The 21,566-nt window shown below is 43.8% G+C and overlaps 1 protein-coding gene across 1 annotated transcript in view; it reads left to right on the top strand.

The window, feature by feature from the left end:
• LOC124625784 overlaps positions 1–21,566 on the top strand; it is a 72,114-nt gene that overhangs the window by 42,290 nt on the left and 8,258 nt on the right. Inside the window, exon 3 of the mRNA XM_047149230.1 lies at positions 6,525–6,669. Within this exon, the coding sequence (XP_047005186.1) occupies positions 6,525–6,633 (109 nt within the window). The 3' untranslated portion in view covers positions 6,634–6,669. The remainder of the gene's footprint in view (positions 1–6,524; positions 6,670–21,566) is intronic.

Raw genomic sequence — 21,566 nt, forward strand, 5'->3', positions numbered from 1 at the left:
CTACCGAATCATGTTAGTCCCCAAGAGCGCTCTTTTTCGTCTGAAGCAAATCTATGGCCTCTAATGACCTTCTTGACAACTCTAAAAATATGGAAATCGAATATTGAGGTATGCAGGATGTGTAAGGGTTTCCCAGCGAAACATTTCTAGCATAGTCAAAACACCTGCCAGCAAAATGTCAACCCACTTGTTGGCAAGATCGTTTCGAGTGTATTGGAAAAATTTCACTGCGAATCCTTTACACATTCTCCATACCTCACATATTTTTCCATGAAAGCAATGTTCTCCTCTTTTTCTTCTCTTTATTGCATTTCAACTCCCCATCTGAGTTGGCTGGCAGCAGTGTAGGCGCCGCTCTTCAGACGCGAGACACTAAGTACAGAAGATGGAGACATTTAAAACAACAAAAAGAGGAAATATGGTAAGACATAGGTTTAAAAAAGGGGGTTACATAATGGAATATAAAATACAAAGGGGATGACTGTAAAAATAGAGATAAAAATCTAAAATAACCACTCACTGTGACGATTAAGAAACACAAGGTAAAGTACAGCTGGAGCATAAAAGTGGCGACGGGTGGAATATCACAAAACAATCACAGACAGCAACACTATGTGCAAGTCCAGCACATGATTAAAGTCACAGCACTTGATGTCATTGTAGAACAGCACCAGACACACCGATGACAAAGAACAAACTGGGAGGATCTCCTAGCAGTACGGATACAAGGGAGAAGGGAAGAAAGGTGGGGAGGGGGGTGTTAGAGGGGGAAGGGAGAGAAGGGGAGACGGGATAGGGGGCGCACTGAAGGGGGCCTGGGAGGGAAGAATGGGAGAGGGAAATGGCTGCGGAGGGGATGCAGAGACTCAGGGGAGGGGAAGGACGAGAAACAGCTCCAAGAGGAGGAGGGGAGAAGAAAGGGGGGCCCTAGGGAGGGGAGGGGGAACAAGGCCAGGCTACAGTTGGTAGGAAGGGTCGAGATCCTGGCAAGGTTCATCATACGTGAGTGAGAGGTGCTGGAAATTGGCCTTATGGAGGAGATGGAGGGTGTGGAGGTAGAGAGGGGAAGGAATACAGCGATAGAGGCGCGGCAATGGGAGAGGGGTGGAGAGGAAGGAGGAATCCAGGTGGTGAGGGGGGGGGATGAAGGATGTGGACAGTGTAAAGGGTGCGGAAATGTAGGAGGAAAAGGAGGAGGTGGGGGAAGTGGATGAGGTCACAGAGGAGTCATATGGGGGACGGAAGGCGGATACAGAAGGCGACCACTTCGTCTCACTTTGGGATAAATATTTTAACAGTTGTGTCAGTTACTTTCAAAATAATGAAGAGCTGAGTTCCTGTTTTCGAACTGTCTTGTTTTCATTTTGCTGTCCCTTATATGTCTAAAGTACAGCAATATAAGAAAGTAATTCATTAACTAGAGGAAACTGAAAAAGGAGCAAATCAAAATTTTTGCGACATGGTGTGTAGGAACAGTATTATAGGATATATATCAAGACATCAGGGAGTAACCTCTATCGTAGTAGAGGGAGCTGTAGAGTGTAAAAATTGTAAGAGAAGACAGAGATTGTGACTTCCTATTATGTTTTCATGCGTAATTGTTCTCTGTTACGGTAACTAAGCATCACTGCCTAGCGAGAGTTTCACAAAGGATTACACGGAAAGGGTGAGGGAAACACGTGTCGTCACTTTAAGCTTCGAACACCATACACTGGTGTCCAAAATTAAAGCAACAGACCACTATTTCCTCGTGCTGTGTCTAATTCGCGATATAATCATACAAACTGTCAACAGGTGGCCATACGATCGTGTCCTGATTGAAAGATGGCACTCTGGTCTACATACAACCAAGCCAGTGATGACGTCAGGGTAGCAATCAAACGGGATAGTGTTTGCCGAGAAGTCCCACATCCACAATCGCTGTGTATACAGTCACAGACGGTGCAGTATGGCGCAGAGAAGATCCCTACCAGACTTTCTACGGTGTAGAGCCATAGAATGCAGGGGAGCAGGACAGTCGCTAACTGATGAGGCCTGATCTACATCTACATCTACATGGTTACTCTGCAATTCACACTTAAGTGCGTGGCAGAGGGTTCATCGAACCATTCTCGTACTTCTTCTCTACCATTCCACTCCCGAATGGCGCGTGGGAAAAAGGAACACCTAAATCTTTCCGTTCGAGCTATAATTTCTGTTATTTTATTATAATGATCATTTCTCCCTACGTAGATGGGTGTCAACAAAATATTTTCGCATTCGGAAGAGAAAGATGGTGATGGAAATTTCGTAAATAGATTTCGCCGCAAAGAAAACCGCCTTTGTTTCAGTGACTGCCACCCCTATTGCGCGATAACACGAAACGAGCTGCCCTTCTTTGCACTTTTTCAATGTCCTCCTTCAATCCTACCTGGTAAGGGTCCCATAACGCGCGGCACTATTCCAGCAGAGGACGGACAAGTGCAATGTAGGCTGTCTCTTTTGTGGGTTTGCCGCATCTTCTAAGTGTTCTGCCAACAAAGCGCTGTCTTTGTTTCGCATTCCCCAGAATATTATCTACGTTGTCTTTCCAATTTAAGTTGCTCGTAATTGTAATTGCTAGGTATTTAGTCTAATTGACAGCCCATAGATTTGTGCGATTTATCGTATACCCAAAATTTATCGGATTTCTTTTAGTACCCGTGTGCATGACTTCGCACTTTTCTTTGTTTAGTGCTAATCGCCACTTTTCGCACCGTACGGAAATTCTCTCTCGATCAGTTTGTAAATAGAATTGGTCATCTGGTGATTTTACTAGATGGTAAATTACAGCGTCATCTGCAAACAATCTAAGGGGGCTGTTCAGATTATCACCTAGACCATTTATGTAAATCAGGAACAGCAGAGGGCCTATGACACTACATTGCGGAACGCCAGATATCACTTCTGTTCTACTCGATGATTTACCATCTATCACTACTACCTGTGACCTCTCCGAGAGGAAATCACGAATCCAGTCACACAACTGAGACAATACTCCATACGCACGCAATTTGATTAATAGTCGCTTGTGAGGAACGGTATCAAAAGCCTTCTGGAAATCTAGGGGTATGGAATCGATCTGAGATCCCTTATCGACAGCACTCATTACTTCATGGGAATAAAGTGCTAGCTGTGTTGCACAAGAACGATATTTTCTGAATCCGTGTTGGTTATGTATCAATAAGCCATTTTCTTCAAGGTGATACATAATGTTCGAGTACAGTATATGCTCCAAAATCCTACTGCAAGTTGAGGTCAGTGATATGGGTCTGTAATTCAATGGGTTACTCCTACTTCCTTTCTTGAATATTGGTGTGACCTGTGCTACTTTCCAGTCTTTAGGAATAGACGTTTCGTCAAGTGAGCGGCTTTATACGATTGCTAAGAAAGGCGCTATTGTCTCTGCATACTCTGAAAGGAACCTGATTGGTATACCCATCTGGACCGGAAGACTTGCCTTTCTTAAGTGATTTGAGTTGTTTCGCAACACATAAGGTATCTACTTTTATGTCACTCATGCTAACAACTGTTATGGTTTCGAATCGTGGAGTATTTAGTTCGTCTTCTTTCGTGAAGGAATTACGGAAAACTGTATTTAGTGACTCCGCTTTAGTGGCACCACCATCGCTAACATTTCCATCGCTATCGCGCAGTGACGGTATTGACTGTTTTTTGCCACTGGTGTACTTTACATACGACCAGAATCTTTTTGGATTTTCTACCATATTTCATTGTGGAAACTATTAAAAGCATCTCGCATTGACGTCCGCACTAAATTTCGAGCTTCCGTGAAACTTAGCCAGTATTGGGGATTTTGCGTTCTTCTGAATTTGGCATGTCTTTTTCTTTGCTTCTGCAACAATGTTCCGACGTGTTTTGTGTACCATTGTGGAACAGTCCCGTCTCTTATTAACTTATGCGGTATGAATCTACCTATTTATGTCAATACTGTATCTTTGAATTAGAGCCATATCTGGTCTACACTTACATAATTAGCTTGGAAGGAATGGAGACTCTCTTAGGAAGGCATCAAGCGAAATTTTATGTGCTGTTTTAAACAGATATACTTTGCGTTTATTTTTAGTGGTTTTTGTTGACATGGTTTTGAGCATCGCTACAGTGACCTTGTGTTCACTAATCCCTGTATCCGTCATGACGCTCTCTATTAGATCACGATTATTTGTGGCTAAGAGTTCAAGTGTGTTTTCGCAACCATTTAAAATTAGTGTGGGTTCATGAGCTAAGTGTTCAAAGTAATTTTCAGAGAAAGCATTTAGTACAATTTCGGAAGATGTTTTCTGCCTACCACCGGCTTTGAACATGTATTTTCGCTAACAAATCGTATGTAGATTGAAGTATCCACCAATTATAGCTGTATGAGTGGGGTTCTAATTTGTAATGAGATTCAAGTTTTCTTTGAAGCGTTCAGCTATTATATCATCTGAGTCGGGGGGTCGATAGAAGGAGCCAATTATTATTTTGGTACGGATGTTGAATATAACTTCTACCCATAGTAATTTGAAGGAACTATCCATTTCAACTTCACTACAAGATAAACTACTACCAAGAGACACAAACACAACACCACCTACATTATTTAATCTATACTTTCAGAACACGGTTTGCACCTGTGTAAAAATTTTGGCAGAATTTATCTCCGGCTTTAGCCAGCTTTCCGTTCCTATAACGATTTCAGCTTCAATGCTTTCTATCAGCGCTTGAAGCTCTGGTACTTTCCCAACACAACTACGACAATTTACAACTACAATACCGACTGCTGCTTGGTCGATTCTCATCGTTTCTTTGCCCTGTACCCTTTGAGACTGGAGGCCTTTTTGATCTTTCCCAAGTCTGTCTAACCTAAAAAACCGCCCAGTCCACGCCACTCAGCCCACCTCCTGTGTGTAGGGGACACCTGACCTATTTAGCGGAACCCGAAACCCCACCACCCTATGGCTTAATGTGAGTCGTCCTGTTATTTTTCCGATGTGGCAACAGTTTATAACTAAACTATCCCGAAGACCTTGGACGCAGCCGACCACGTGTAACATTTGAAAGACAAAATCGTTATTTGGCTGTACGGACACGACGGTACCGCCTTAGTTCTGCAGGGCAACTGGCATCTGACCTCCAAGCATCCACTGCACGAGTTGTAGCGAGGAAGACGGTGTACAGAAGCCTTCGGCAGAGTGCACTTTACTGTATGTGTGCCTCTGACGCGTCTTCACTGAAGGGAACGTCTAGAGGGAGCTGGCAACATGCCACCTGGACGTTCGAAGAGTGGGCCGATATTCTTTTCATGTCTAGTTGCTGCACTATTCCGGGTAAAAGGAGGTCCGACATGGTATTAGGGGGTGTCCCCTGTCTTTACTCAGCGCAGTGTAATGTGCATTATAATTTTCAATACACGATACTAATTCTGGCAGCTTTCCTTCGATGCAACTGCAGTTTAGTAATATAATATCAGTCCGCTCTACATCGGATCTGGAAGAGAAGAATTCTCTGAGAACATTGTTGCGAATGTATTTTCGAATTAGGTAGGCAATTCGGCTCTAATCCGAAAAGGGAGATTTCTGTAACCCAAGAAACCTCCATGCGCACGCCACACGTAATCCACTACCCCAGTAGCCACTTTCTGCGTGCAGTGCACGCCGGACCTATCAAGGTGAACCCTAAAATCCTTTTCCTGATGGCGGAGATGGACTAATTCGCATCTGATACCAGCGTTGAATTGTCTCAGTCTCTGGATTAGACCTTGCAATCTGCTCCAAGGTCCAAACCAGACGGTCAGGTAAGTCTTTTACACGTTTAATTCTCTGCATCAAAGAGCACAGTGAACTGTTCGAGTCTCAGTCCGAAGCCTTTCCAGCCAAGTGGCAGACGAGCCGACGGTAAGGTAGGAAGTGGCTGGGAGGGGGAAATGTTTCGAAGGGGATTCCTTTTTCTGGCATTCACCTGTGCAATCAACAGAAACCTCCCAATTACGTGTTTGGAACTGCAGTGCTGAATCTTTCTTAGGTTTCAGGAACGATGCCTCTAGCTCCAAGTAGCATTCCGCGTTCAAAGTCTGCTAATTGCAATCGTGTGGGCATAATCACGTCAGAAACCTTTCCACACTAATCACTTGAGTACAGATGACAGCTCCGTCAAAGCCCAGCCCTTTTATACCTTGTCGTAGCCAAAGATATAAATGCTATTGTGTGTCTGCGAACGTGTTTGTTTCTTACACATGTTCATAGGGTCGATTACTTGCTTCGGATGTGTAGTGTGCTTGCTATTTCTGAATGTTGCAATTTTTACAAAGGAAGTGTAGGCAAGGTTTGTGTGTGTGCGTACGCGTTTGGGAGCCTGTGTGTGTGTGTGTGTGTGTGTGAGTGAGTGCGTCGAGGACTAAAGTTTATGGTTTTCTTGACTCTCACTAGAGTACTCAAACTTTCCGTTAGCTCTGTGTGCCATTTTATAAGTGTGTTCATATTTTTCGGCCGTCGCGCCATGTGTTTCAGTGGTCGCAAACGTTCTGATTGGGATGACACCTGGAGACCGCAAGGCGAAGCAGACGTGCCGCTGGCTCTGTACGGTGGAACCCAAGGAGTGTGGCCGGCGCAGCAGTAACTGCAAGACGAGCCGAGACACTGGCCGCACAAAATGGTAACTCACTCACTTCTTGTTACACGTCAATTGTAAGCTTAACATATTTATCACAATCGGTTTATCAGGCATTCGAGAAGAAAAATGAATGATTAAAATGTAGCGAGGGAGGAGAGAGAGAGAGAGAGAGAGAGAGAGAGAGAGAGAGAGAGAGAGGTGGGAAGTTTACTGAGAAGCAACGATCATAATACGATGGGCGTTAAATGAGTAATGCAACACTTTTTTTTCTGAAAGCAGGATCGCAATACTCCATATTATTATATTAGAACAAATAAGTCCTCGGTCACAAATATTAAGTCAAAATTGACCAGGTTTTGACGCTACTATGAGCGTCGTCTTCAGAATTAAACTAACTGTTCTAAAACGTAATAGGTATATAAGACATTAATAAACTAAAGTGTGTACTGACTGGAAAGAGATGCGGTATTTACTAGTCACATTCTAAAAAATCTGAGCCGAAAGGTGACCTCATGAAGAGTTGTAAATAAGATAAGATGGCGAGCCGCTAAGGGCTGCTCGTACCTGAGTGAACACGGGCTGCAACAGAACTGAGGTGCCCACGTTAGAAAGTGTGGGCAAGTAAACATGGTGTCGCTACAAGCGCCATCTAGTAGCCGCAGAAACAACTAGGCTACTGTACATTCAAAATTACACACATGGAATTGTAATGAAGCAGATTCAGGTATAACGTAAGCAATAATAATAATAAGATGAAGTTACATATTTATGTGCTTTAAACAGAGATGCATTTTGTAACGTAAAAAAACCTCAGTTATGACATACAAGAAAACGGCAAAAACGTAACAGGAAAATAACATTTCGGCAAACTGCATGAGGAAATCTGAATCAAAGATCAAGCAAATGGCTTTATACAATCGAAAAAGTTTTTATTTCGCAGCTGCAGCTGTTCTTTGAGAATGAGGCCATCATGACGAGATAGAAGTTTGAAAATCTCCAATTCCTCCAAAACATCTAACCTACGTCCCTTCTTTTCGGTATGCAGAATATTGCTATCGCCAATGGCTTTAGGCACGTGTCCAGTAATTAAGAGATGATCGGCAAAGGATGAACTTAGGGGACTGGTGCCGTTCTTTCTCAAAAGATATTCTTTATGTCTGATGGCGAAAGCACGTCCAGTCTGCCCCATATAATAAGAGGAGCAGGTATCACAGACGATCTTATAAACGCCAGAACTTTCTGTAGGGGAGCGAATAGATTTCAGATTATGAATGAAGTTTCTCTTCAGATTATTATTAGTAGAGAAGGCAACATTGCAGTTGTATTTGTTACGAAGCATGCGCTGAATCTAATAGGAAATGGGTCCTACGAAAGGAATAGAAAAGCGTTTTTTTTTGGGGGGGGGGGGTTAACTTCAGCGCGTGAGGTGTTGAGCGGAGTAGTTCTTGCAGTTTTCTTTTTGTGGATATCGTCCACTATGTTAGGCGTATATTAATTATTGACTACTATGGTTTTAAGTAAATTAATCTCCTCATTAAACTTTTCTGTTGAAAGTGGTATAGAGGTGACTCGGCGGATGGCACTATTTTGGCTACAAAACCCAATTTTCCAGGATAATCTCCGTTCAATGCCTGGTCTTACGCCACCTTATTTTGGGGGCCTGCACGCCTGCATGGTAACTCCACAGGTCGACGTCAGGGCTGCTTGAATAACCTCTCCGTCATCCCCCTACTGCCCCCTGTGGCGAGCATACTTCATTGGGCCAAACAGATGGAAGAAGGAAGGTGCGAGATCTGGGCTGTAGGGTGGATGAGGAAGAACTGTACAACGAAGTTTAGTGGGCTCCTCTCTGGTGTGCAGGCTTGTGTGAGGCCTTGTTTTATCATGGGGAAGGAGAAATTTGTTTGCATTTTTGCGGCGACGAGCACACTGAAGTTATTTCTTCAGTTTCCTGAGGGTACCACAATACATTTCGGATTTGATTGTTGCACCGTGAGGAAGGCCATCAAACAGAATAGCCCTTTCAGAATCCAACAACACCGCCGCCATGACATACTGGCCGAGGGTGTGGCTCTGAAGTTTTTCTTCCAAGAAGAGGCGGAGTGGCGCCGTTCCATAAATGACCGCTTTGGCTCTGGTTCGAGGCGATGAAGCCAGGTTTCATCGCCTGTAACGATGTCTGATAAAAAATTTGCACTATCTGCCTAGTAAACGTGCAAGCAATTCCGCATAGATGGTCATTCGTTGCTCTTTATGGTCTTCTGTTAGGCGGCGAGGAACTCAACCTACACACACCTGTGAGTACCCCCTCTGGTGGACGAGCAGTCCTGGCTGTTGTGTAAGAGCGCAAGAGCACGTGAGCACCCCAATTTTTACACCATGCTATTTTATTAGTTATTTTTCTTTGGATCCTGTTAAAAGTAATGTAGATTCTGCAATCTGAAAGATACAGCACTTAAATCTACCGCGATACAGCTCCTCTAGACTCGGTGAAACTTCGCATCAGGGTCGTGAGCACACCTTCCCTTGTGCACATTGTAAAGGAGTTCGTGCACATGCGCAACTGACGTGACGTAATTACCTTACGGGACAAATATATACGGATTTGATAAGCAATGTGCACGGTTTACGGCGTGCACAGCTAGCCCTCAACACTCAGCTACAAGTTTACGTCAGTGCCACCAGGGGGCAGCATACTGCAGCAGACTTTTATCCACGTTCGCTTGTCATAAATCCCGCTAGATTTCCAATTCACTCACTGCATAGTAACATTAGACATCAGTATATGTTATAATTACACTGATACTTAAACCTATATTGTGGGATTATAAAAGAGATATAGTACATTAAGTTTTGAAATTTATCGTACAGTAATCCATTTGAGGCGGTGAGAACCATAAAGCACATCATCGTCGCTTGTGGGACTGTAGCATTTATTCATGCTTCTGACATCTGTTGATCTCATGGTGGGTCAAGTTTATCTGTACTGCAAATAAGCATGAGTACCAGCGAACATTTAACAAAGAAGTGTATGATAAGACTAATTTGTTGTGTGGGTACAATATAAGAGTGCCTGATTTTCAGCCCGGAAGTTACTTCGTTAAGTAATACATGAATTAGAGACCTTGTACATTTTTCCGAAAAGATTAAAAAGCACTGCCAGACCCTTAAATGTGATTTGCAGAGTGTCCATGTAGATGTGGAAAAATCGACGGTATGTAGTGTGTATTTTGTTTGAAAACTGGGTTTTTACATTCAGATACGGTGCTTACTGTTGACAACAGTAAGGCCCACTTTGTTCTTGGCCATGGAGCTTCTATTCAGTTGTGAATAACACAACTGTATTTCAGGTGCGTTTATATTTTTACAGATGTAATGACAATATGATTTTTACACCCATTTTTATTCAATAGTCGGGATGATTACTGTTTCCGGTATATTGTACATAAGAGTGTCTACACTATTTTTGTTTTTAAAGAGACGACTGAACCCATGAAATTGTGTGATTCAAATTATTTACATACGTAATGATGACAGGATACTTGTAGTTCTCTTTTTTATATCAAACAATCATGAGAGTTCTGTATTATCGCAGTTACTTACTGTTTTACTTGTGTAACAACGATTCGACTTTTTGTAAGCACTGGTTTTTGTTCCTCTTGTGTTGTACATAGTGGTTGTGTTCTACTTTTGTTTTGTACGAAGTTTCTGTTAATTGACTGAATAACTATATGGTGTCTTTTCCGCTTGATTGCCATATCTGTAGTCCGTTCAACAGAATATTTCATTTATGTATTCACAGCGTAATAATTGTAAGTAATTCTTGCATTCTACTGTTAAGGTGAGCTAGTATCTATACATATTTTTCGGTTCAGACTCTCGCACCTAAGTCATTAGCTTTGGTTGAAACGAATATGATAGCATACAATCGAAATACTGCAGTAGACAGATGCCGAGCAGGATGTTTACATGTTAACACCTTTGGTTAAGCGGCCGTGCCTGGACAGTCCAGTACACCACAGCACAACACAGCACTTTTGTCGGTTCCCTGATTCCACTGACGGTTGTGTTTCTGTGAGGCGATGGACGAACTGTTTAAGTGTGTTCTTCGTGTTCCAGAATGTGTGTCTTCCGTTTTACGTATGTAATATTTCTCCGGAACAAGCTCTGTGCCATGCTCCCTGGACGAATTTCAGCCTAAAACTGATAGCTGTAAAAAAAAACTTTTTTAACCCTATGTGCGTCACATTTAGAAAAAAATTGGGGAAAATTTTTTTGTGATGAATATTTGCTGTATATTTTGCACATATGCCATATCCATTGCAAAAGTTCTTTTAAAGCTATTGGTTAATAAATAAAATAATGATTCCAAATGGCATCATTAGAAATTACATAATAATTATTCAAAGAAATGCATACATAACTTTATTGTAAACTTACCGTATTTCATTCCCTTGCCCTTGAGGAACTACATAAAGTTGGTTCCACAACCAAGAATTTCAGTATACACAGAATAAAACTAAACACAACAGTTATTGTTCACTCACAAATGCAGTAGCACAACTCACGACATTTCTCTGTTCTGCACTTCAAACAAACGGCGAGTCATGAAAGGAAACGCTACTGTCATCTGTTGGCCAAACTTGGAACTACGTGAAGCGATGCCAAACGATATCATTGAAGCATTGGGAAGCTCAAGAAAAAACCAGGAATATTTAATGATGCCATTTGGAATCGCAGACGCAGAAAGGGTTAAGTATGGTTTCATCAATAGGACGTAAATTCCCACTTACAAAAAAGTGCGAAACGGATAGTAATGAAAATTTAAAAATTATTTCGTTCTTGCATAAACCGTACTCAATTATTGAGCCATGGCTGGCTCGCGTCATGCCTTGTTTTTTAGCATTGGTTGCAGTCCAGTGGTGCCTTATTTCTTCTTCGGTTACTGCCATAACGTTGCAGTCTTCTCTCCGTGAATGGCAGCTGCAGAGTGTATCGATACTAGTACTGCTGTACTATCTTTGGTGTGGCGGATATATTTTCCGGGTGTGCTGTGTGTGGCAATTGGGATCTCAGTCGGGGCGCAGCATCAGTGAGGTCCAGATAGCCATGATTCGCCCGTCCGTTGCCGACACACATAACCTGAGTGGCGATGGCCTTGCTTGGCCGTTCGTTCGGTCGTCTGATCAGGCGACATGTATTTGGTCGCCGACCGACTATCGGCTCTGTGTGTGAGTCGACTTGTGATTAGTCTTTGTTGTTGTTCAGTGAAATCGATGGGCTAGCAGGACAGAGCGGAAGCGGTTATATTTGAGGAAAGGGGCCAAAATAAGTTACTGTCAGTTGCACTCAACATATAAACTTTATTTCTTAAAACACACAATCACACAAGCAAGAACCAAAACTCTCAAAGTTTTAACGAAAGACCTCCTTTGATTAAATTTAGTTCAGCTGAAGGCCACATCGAAAATGCAAGGCACAAGGCCTAAGCAAGGAACTGAGATACAGGAGTTCTTCTGGAGGTTTCACTTCTTTAGAATTTTTTTTATCTTCAATGTAAATAGGCGGAAAGCCATAGCTTAAATTTTTTCTGTAGAACTCGGCTGAAGGCCTCACATTAATCAAGAAATGTGTTACAGCTTAAGGCTGAGACAAAGATTTTCAAATTTTAAATAGGCTGAAAACTCGGCTAAAGGCCGCATATCAACAAAAGAATTTAATGGCTTAAGGCCTAGGAAGAAGAGCTTTCAATTTGAAAAGGCGGAAAGCCTTATCTTGAAATATTTCGTATGAAATTCGGCTGAAGGCCTCATACTAAGGAATAAGAATCTTACGACTCAACGGCAATTAATTTAAGAGAGTTAAAACTCGGATGAAGGCCACATACCATGCTGAAAACAATTTTATGGCTAAAGGCCTAATGGGAAGAGCTTCTAAATTTCAACTAAAATATGCTAAAGGCCTTATCCTAAAATGCTTCACATAACTCTCAGCTGAAGGCCACATACGACACCCAAAAAATCTCATGGCTTAAAGGCCAGACAAAGAAATTTCCAATTTTCAATTTAAGCTGGAAAACTCGTCTGAAGGCCACATAAAAACTAGAAAATATTTCTTACGGCTTAAGGCCTAGACAAAAGTGTTCAACTTTAGAGTTGAAAAGGCTAAAAACACGGTTGAAGCCCACATACCAAACTGAAACCAATTTACAGCTTAAAGCCTAGGCACGAGGAAGTTTCAATTTTAATTTTGAAATGCTGAAACTCGGCTGAAGGCCACATATCAAACAAGAAACAATTTTTTTTTACGGCTTAAGGCCTAAGAAATGGTTCAAATGGCTCTGAGCACTATGGGACTCAACTGCTGAGGTCATTAGTCCCCTAGAACTTAGAACTAGTTAAACCTAACTAACCTAAGGACATCACAAACATCCATGCCCAAGGCAGGATTCGAACCTGCGACCGTAGCGGTCTTGCGGTTCCAGACTGCAGGGCCTTTAACCGCACGGCCACTTCGGCCGGCTAAGGCCTAAGAAGAAAAGCCTTGCAATTTTAATAAGCTCGGCTGAAGGCCATACAGAGTACTTAAGACTATAAAGGAAATCACTATGTGAAACACAAGGAGCGGCGCTCAGAAAGTTCCAAGGGTCGGCCTGGGAAAGTAACACTAACGCACGTTTAGGTGAGACAGGCAGCCAGACTGACAACCTCTTAATTGGAAGGCAACCCAACCGAAAGCCAGTCGACGAACCAACCAAAAAGATCAATTCTGCTCCACCAGACCAGTAAAACGACAACAAGATGTCAATAGCACAACGTTCTGGATACTGGTGCCCAATCCAGCCAACTCAGAATAAACGCCTAAAACTACCAAAAACACCTGAGCTGTCGAACTACATGCCGTGCTGGACAGCATCAACACGCCGAAGAAAATACACTGTCAAAAACTGCATCAACTACCAGGGCAGGTCACCGGAACGTCAACGGCCACAAGTCAAAAGAGACCGCTGGTATACTTCATTAATGAAGGAATGAATTAAATTAAGTTAAAAACCACACAGGAAGACGGCTGCAATTCTAGCCAACTTCAGTGCACACACGTTGTCGGTCGCGGGAATCTCCCAGAAAGCGACAACCAGACTCAAACGAAGAGATGTGATAGCAGCTGAGGCTTGGTAGTAGGTTGAGTGAGCGCTCAACCTTCGTGTCCAGGATCGCTGGGCGACGATTTGTGTAACCCTCGCAAGAAGCGCCTCACAACTCCAAATTGCCAGCGGCTCAGGCCTGACCACGCACCACGGAGACTTCCTCGCTGCTCTGCCCCAACCGACCGACTGCCACACACCGCTCAGCCGGAAAATACACTCCTGGAAATGGAAAAAAGAACACATTGACACCGGTGTGTCAGACCCACCATAATTGCTCCGGACACTGCGAGAGGGCTGTACAAGCAATGATCACACGCACGGCACAGCGGACACACCAGGAACCGCTGTGTTGGCCGTCGAATGGCGCTAGCTGCGCAGCATTTGTGCACCGCCGCCGTCAGTGTCAGCCAGTTTGCCGTGGCATACGGAGCTCCATCGCAGTCTTTAACACTGGTAGCATGCCGCGACAGCGTGGACGTGAACCGTATGTGCAGTTGACGGACTTTGAGCGAGGGCGTATAGTGGGCATGCGGGAGGCCGGGTGGACGTACCGCCGAATTGCTCAACACGTGGGGCGTGAGGTCTCCACAGTACATCGATGTTGTCGCCAGTGGTCGGCGGAAGGTGCACGTGCCCGTCGACCTGGGACCGGACCGCAGCGACGCACGGATGCACGCCAAGACCGTAGGATCCTACGCAGTGCCGTAGGGGACCGCACCGCCACTTCCCAGCAAATTAGGGACACTGTTGCTCCTGGGGTATCGGCGAGGACCATCATTCGCAACCGTCTCCATGAAGCTGGGCTACGGTCCCGCACACCGTTAGGCCGTCTTCCGCTCACGCCTCAACATCGTGCAGCCCGCCTCCAGTGGTGTCGCGACAGGCGTGAATGGAGGGACGAATGGAGACGTGTCGTCTTCAGCGATGAGAGTCGCTTCTGCCTTGGTGCCAATGATGGTCGTATGCGTGTTTGGCGCCGTGCAGGTGAGCGCCACAATCAGGACTGCATACGACCGAGGCACACAGGGCCAACACCCGGCATCATGGTGTGGGGAGCGATCTCCTACACTGGCCGTACACCACTGGTGATCGTCGAGGGGACACTGAATAGTGCACGGTACATCCAAACCGTCATCGAACCCATCGTTCTACCATTCCTAGACCGGCAAGGGAACTTGCTGTTCCAACAGGACAATGCACGTCCGCATGTATTCCGTGCCACCCAACGTGCTCTAGAAGGTGTAAGTCAACTACCCTGGCCAGCAAGATCTTCGGATCTGTCCCCCATTGAACATGTTTGGGACTGGATGACGCGTCGTCTCACGCGGTCTGCACGTCCAGCACGAACGCTGGTCCAACTGAGGCGCCAGGTGGAAATGGCATGGCAAGCCGTTCCACAGGACTACATCCAGCATCTCTACGATCGTCTCCATGAGAGAATAGCAGCCTGCATTGCTGCGAAAGGTGGATATACACTGTACTAGTGCCGACATTGTGCATGCTCTGTTGCCTGTGTCTATGTGCCTGTGGTTCTGTCAGTGTGATCATGTGATGTATCTGACCCCAGGAATGTGTCAATAAAGTTTCCCCTTCCTGGGGTCAATGAATTCACGGTGTTCTTATTTCAATTTCCAGGAGTGTATATCCGCCACACCAAAGACAGTACGGCAGTACTAGTATCGATACACTCTGCTGCTGGCACTCACGGAGAGAAGACAGCAACGTGATGGCGGTAACCGAAGAAGAAATAAGGCACCACTGGAGTGCAACCAATGATAAAAAACAAGTCACGACGCGAGCCAGCCACGGCTCAATTATGTTCGAAACAACAGAATTCCACAAAACAATTCATCCTTTTTTTCAGACAAATTATAGACATTATTAACATTATTATTAATGTTATTATTATTATAATATTATTATAATAATATTATTATTATTATAATTATTATTATTGACAGCAGTTGAAGCTGTACAAATATGTTGATAAGCATAACTGTTATACAGCACTTGACAGGCCGCTGTGACCGAGCGTTTCTAGGCGCCTCAGTCCGGAAACGCGCTGCTGCTATGGTCGCAGGTTCGAATCCTGCCTCAGGCATGGATGTGTGTGATGTCCTTAGGTTGGTTAGGTTCAAGTAGTTGTATGTCTAGGGGACTGATGACCACAGATGTTAAGTCCCATAGTGCTTAGAGTCATATGAACCATGTAGAGCACACGCTAATTCAGAGTATACAACTATGAGCCGCCACTGTGGACGAATGTGTCAGCCCTGCCAACAGAGACATCCAGTAGATCAGCGAGGTGTTTGGCTCTGAGCACTATGGGACTTAACTGCTGTGGTCGTCAGTCCCCTAGAACTTAGAAGTATTTAAACCTGACCTAAGGACATCACACACATCCATGCCTGAGGCAGGATTCGAACCTGCGACCGTAGCGGTCGTACGTTTCCAGACTGTAGCGCCTAGAACCGTTCGGCCACTTCGGCCGGCAGCGAGGTGTTTGATCGTGATTAGACGATCACCTCGAAAGAGAATTGTCGCATATTTAAAAAAATGCAACACCTGGAAGGCTACCGAACAGGAGCGTGAACGAACAACTTAAAGTTCTGAGAGTTCAAAGGAGGCGCCACAGGAAGGGCGTGGGTTTGGGCATTGGCCATAAATGTTATGTACACTCACGAGGTATCACGTGAGCTGACTTGTTGAGCCGCGAGGGCCGCAGCGCAGTGGTTGTGACCATGATGTGGTCGTACCTGAGGCCGCACAGGGCAGTGTCCAGAGGCGCCAGCAGTGTGGTCTGCCCGCACAGTACAACGGCGGAGGTGGCGTAGCTCGTGGGACAGTTCAGAACAGACAGCGGTCCAAGAGGGACCTGTATAGCACTGGCCTGCGAGCTGGACTTTTTGTATTTGCCCTGGCTCTCCTCACGCTCATACGTAGCCGTGTACCTCTCTCCATGGGACTTTGCAATCAGGACTAGTGTAATTTCATCCAAGTCATTATCCAAAGTGACTCAGATGAGCAATTAAAGACTGCAGTTAATCAAGTCTTACCTTTGCTCGATTATTACCCGTCAGCGTTCTATAACTCTTTCAGACTTCCCGTTAGCCACCTCCACGTTAGTTGACTGGACGTACCTTCTCCAGTCTCCAGTGCACTGAGTGTCTGTACCGCTCCCTGGACGCGACACAGTGCCGCTCGTTCCAGCACTGCTGGAGTCAAAGCTGTGTGCAGCCGGCGGCCGCACGGGAGATGGACTTGTTTGCGCGACATTTTTTGCGATGACGACGTACGCCTCACCCAGCGGTTCACTCTGCAAGCGTCTGTGAATATCTGAGTGCTCTTGTTTTCCGCTGAAAGAAACACAATGACACGTCTCTGCTTGGAACGCACATCCGCTACAGACACTATTTTGAAAACCATATACAGGGTGGTCCATTGATAGTGACCAGGCCAAATATCTCACGAAATAAACATCAAACGAAAAAACTACAACGAACGAAACTCGTCTAGCTTGAAGGGGGAAACCAGATGGCGCTATGGTTGACCCGCTAGATGGCGCTACCATATATCAAACGGATATTAAATGCGTTTTTTTAAAAAATACGAACCCCCATTTTTTATTATGTATTGTGTAGTACGTAAAGAAATATGAATGTTTTAGTTGGACCACTTTTCTCGCTTTGTGACAGATGTCACTGTAATACTCACAAACGTATAATTACGTGGTATCACGTAACATTCCGCCAGTGCGGACGGTATTTGCTTCGTGATACATTATGCGTGTTAAAATGGACCGTTTACCAATTGCGGAAAAGGTCGTGTGCTATGTATGCTGCTCGGTATCCTGGACGACATCATCCAACTGTCTGTACCGTTCGCCGGATAGTTACGTGATTTAAGGAAACAAGAAGAGTTCATCCACATGTGAAACGTCAACCACGACCTGCAACAAATGATGATGCTCAAGTAGGTGTTTTAGCTGCTGTCGCGGGTAATCCGCACATCAGTAGCAGACAAATTGCGCGAGAATCGGGAATCTCAAAAACGTCGGTGTTGAGAATACTACATCAACATCGACTGCACCCGTACCATATTTCTATGCATCAGGAATTGCATGGCGACGACTTTGAACGTCGTGTACAGTTCTGCCAGTGAGCACAAGAGAAACTACGGGACGAAGACAAAAAAAAAAAAAAAAAAAAAAAAAATCCATGTGTGTGTGAAATCCTATGGGACATAACTGCTAAGGTCATAAGTCCCTAAGCTTACACACTACTTAATCTAAATTGTCCTAAGGACAAACAAACACACCCATGCCCGAGGGAGTAATCGAACCTCCGCCTGGACCAGTCCATGACTGCAGCGCCTTAGGCCGCTCGGCTAATTCCACGCATTTAGCGACGAAGCGTCATTCACCAACAGCGGTAACGTAAACCGACATAATATGCACTATTGGGCAATAGAAATCCACAATGTCTGCGACAAGTGGAACATCAGCGACCTTGGCGGGTTAATGTATGGTGCGGCATGATGGGAGGAAGGATAATTGGCCCCATTTTATCGATGGCAATCTAAATGGTGTAATGTATGCTGATTTCCTACGTAATATTCCACCGATGTTACTACAAGATGTTTCACTGCATGAGAGAATGGCGATGTACTTCCAACATGATGGATGTCCGGCAGATAGCTCGTGTGCGGTTGAAGCGGTATTGAATAGCATATTTCATGACAGGTGGATTGGTCGTCGAAGCACCATACCATGGCCCGCACGTTCACCGGATCTGACGTCCCCGGATTTCTTTCTGTGGGGAAAGTTGAAGGATATTTGCTATGGTGATCCGCCGACAACGTCTGACAACATGCGTTATCGCATTGTCAATGCATGTGCGAGAATTACGGAAGGCGAACTACTCGCTGTTGAGAGGAATGTCGTTATACGTATTTCCAAATGCATTGAGGTTGACGGACATCATTTTGAGCATTTATTGCATTAATGTGGTATTTATAGGTAATCACGCTGTAACGGCACGCGTTCTCAGAAATGCTAAGTTCACAAAGGTACATGTATCACATTGTATCAACCGAAATAAAATGTTCAAATGCACCTATGTTCTGTATTTTATTTTAAAAAACGTACCTGTTACCAACTTTTCGTGAAAAATTGTGAGCCATATGTTTGTGACTATTACAACGCCATCCATCACAAAGCGAAAAAAGTGGTCCACCTAAAACATTCATATTTCCTTACGTACTATACGAATATGTAATAAAAAATGGGGGTTCCTATTTAAAAAAAAACGCTGTTGGTATCCGTTTGACCTATGGCAGCGCCATCTAGCGGGCCAACCACAGCGCCATCTGGTTTCCCCCTTCGAGCGAGACAAGTTTCGTTCTTTGCAGTTTTTTCGTTTGACGCTTACTTCGTGAGATATTTGGCCCGGTCACGATCAATGGACCACACTGTATAGAACCGCAACCTCTCGGAACTCCGTGTAACTACAGGGTTGGAGGGTGGAATATTCCACGACGTCCCACAACTAATTCCGCATATTTCTTATTGAATGCCAAACGTATGCAATATTCATTCAGCAAAGGCAACCCAAGACTGCAAGATCTAACCTGGAATTTATTACAATACCAAATTGTCAATCATAGTTGGAGGGGGACATTACGCTTCGGGCGAAGTGAATATTAAAGCAGTTATTAATTCATGTATATGTGCCTAAATAAACTCTGACATGTTTCATTATTCACTTCTTTACAATAGTAATCTGTCCAAGGAAAATTGAAAATATGTAGGAGAAATAGAAAACACATTTTAACTCATCTTGATAATTTAATAATATTTTTATGCCGCCCCACCATGAAGCACACATCTCATTGAGAGGAGTTTGTAACGCGCATCAATACAGACAGACGTACCGTGGGTGTAACCACAGTTGGCAGGAGTCGCAAAGAAACAGTCTTCATGAGTGACGCATGTAGCCGTGCAGCATTAACCCAAATCGCATTCAGGGGCGAACCTGCTGTATTTTGGCACCTGATGTCGAGTTTAAAGTCGCCACCCCACTATCCTGCCGGCAACAATTGTACGAAAACATCATATGATAATTTTTTGGTTGGGTGCAAGCAATTTTCTGATGCAAATGATTAAATAAGATTACATATTTTTAAATAGTTTTTGTCTATGGAAAAAAAATTAAAACACATTTTTGTAAATAAATCACTTACTTGATGATTAATGAAGCAATACAAAACCCAAACACTTTCTTACTAACAAGCGAATTCAACATGTAGCTTAGAAGTCCCTCTTATTGTTACTGGTTATAAGTTCCACCTGTTATACAAAAACACTATTTTTTATTATCGAAACATGTTTTGACAACTCTGTGCCATCACCAGTGAGTTTTGCTTATAGAAAACTGTAAAAAGTGATTTTGGCTTGTAACTGGTCTAACAAAGTGAGACCTAAAGAAAGGTTCTGTTCGCTTTTCTTCTTACCGCGATTTTACATTATATAGTTTTGCAGGACCATCTGTATGATGTCCTGCACTGATACCTTGTCGTCTGTAAACTTAAGCGATGTAAATGTGAATTTCACTGCAAGTTAACACATCCCTTGTTTTTAAGAAACGTTAGTTTGGAATGGCAAAATGCTTTGCGTATATATTCGTTATTACTCACGTTTTGTTGTGCCTGATCCTTCTTCTTTCGCATTCTGAGAGCACTGCACACACATATTAATGTACTTTGCGTAATTTCGGTTTTACAAATGCCTTTTCACTTCACAAACGGCAGTGAGCACTATGTTGCAGTGTTTCCCAATTCCATCGGCGTTCATTTGCTAGCGAGAGTGTTTGGCGCCGAATTTGAATTTTGTTTGCTTTTTTTTCTCTTTCAACGTGCGCGCGCGCGCGCGCGCGCGCGCGCGCGCGTGTGTGTGTGTGTGTGTGTGTGTGTGTGTGTGTGTGTGTGTGTGTGCGCGCGCGTGTGCATGTATGTGTGTATGTGTGTGTGTGTGTAAGCTCCTTTAGCTGTTTGTGTTTCCTTTTCTGTAAAGTTCCTTCAGTGTGTTAAACATTGTGTCTTAACAGAGTGTAGTGTTTCATTTAAAACTTGTTTACCTTCTGCTGTTGCCTCTTATATGCGAAATTTCTTTTCTACTGTCAGATTGTGGTGTAGACTGTGGCCGGACGTAAGTATTTTAAAATCTGTTGCTATTGTAATTGTGTGTTGGTTACGGACTGTTAGGTGGTCAGCAAATGTGCTCTAGGTACTGTTACTTTTTAGGGCTCTGAGGTGTTCTGAGTGTCTTGTTTAAAAGTTTTGCATGTTTTTTCTATCTCATTGGCAAGTGTTGCGTGTGAGTTAATATTTCCTGATCTGTTGAATTTATCTGCGTGTGTCTTCTGTTTTTTGAGTTTTTCTTTGTTGTGTTGTCTGTCCTGTATTCTATCTGAAGTCCGCGTTTCTTCAATATGTTGACTATTCTGTGGACAGCTCTGTTATTGTAAGCGAGAATGTGCCATTTTATTTTGTGTGTGTATTGTTGCAGTCTTGTATCTTGCATGTGGTCATTGTTTACAAATATTGCATCGCTTGGTTTGCAGATGCTTGGTATCAATGCAGGACACCATGCAGATGGTCCTGCAAAACCATATAATGTAAAATCACGATAAGAAGAAAACTGAACAAAAATTTTCTTTAGGCCTCACTTTGTTAGATCAGTTACAACCTAAAGTATATACACTTTTTGCAGTTTTCAATAAACGATACCCATGAT

The sequence above is a fragment of the Schistocerca americana genome, chromosome 8, assembly GCF_021461395.2.
Source record: "Schistocerca americana isolate TAMUIC-IGC-003095 chromosome 8, iqSchAmer2.1, whole genome shotgun sequence".
Classification (NCBI taxonomy): Eukaryota; Metazoa; Arthropoda; class Insecta; order Orthoptera; family Acrididae; genus Schistocerca; species Schistocerca americana.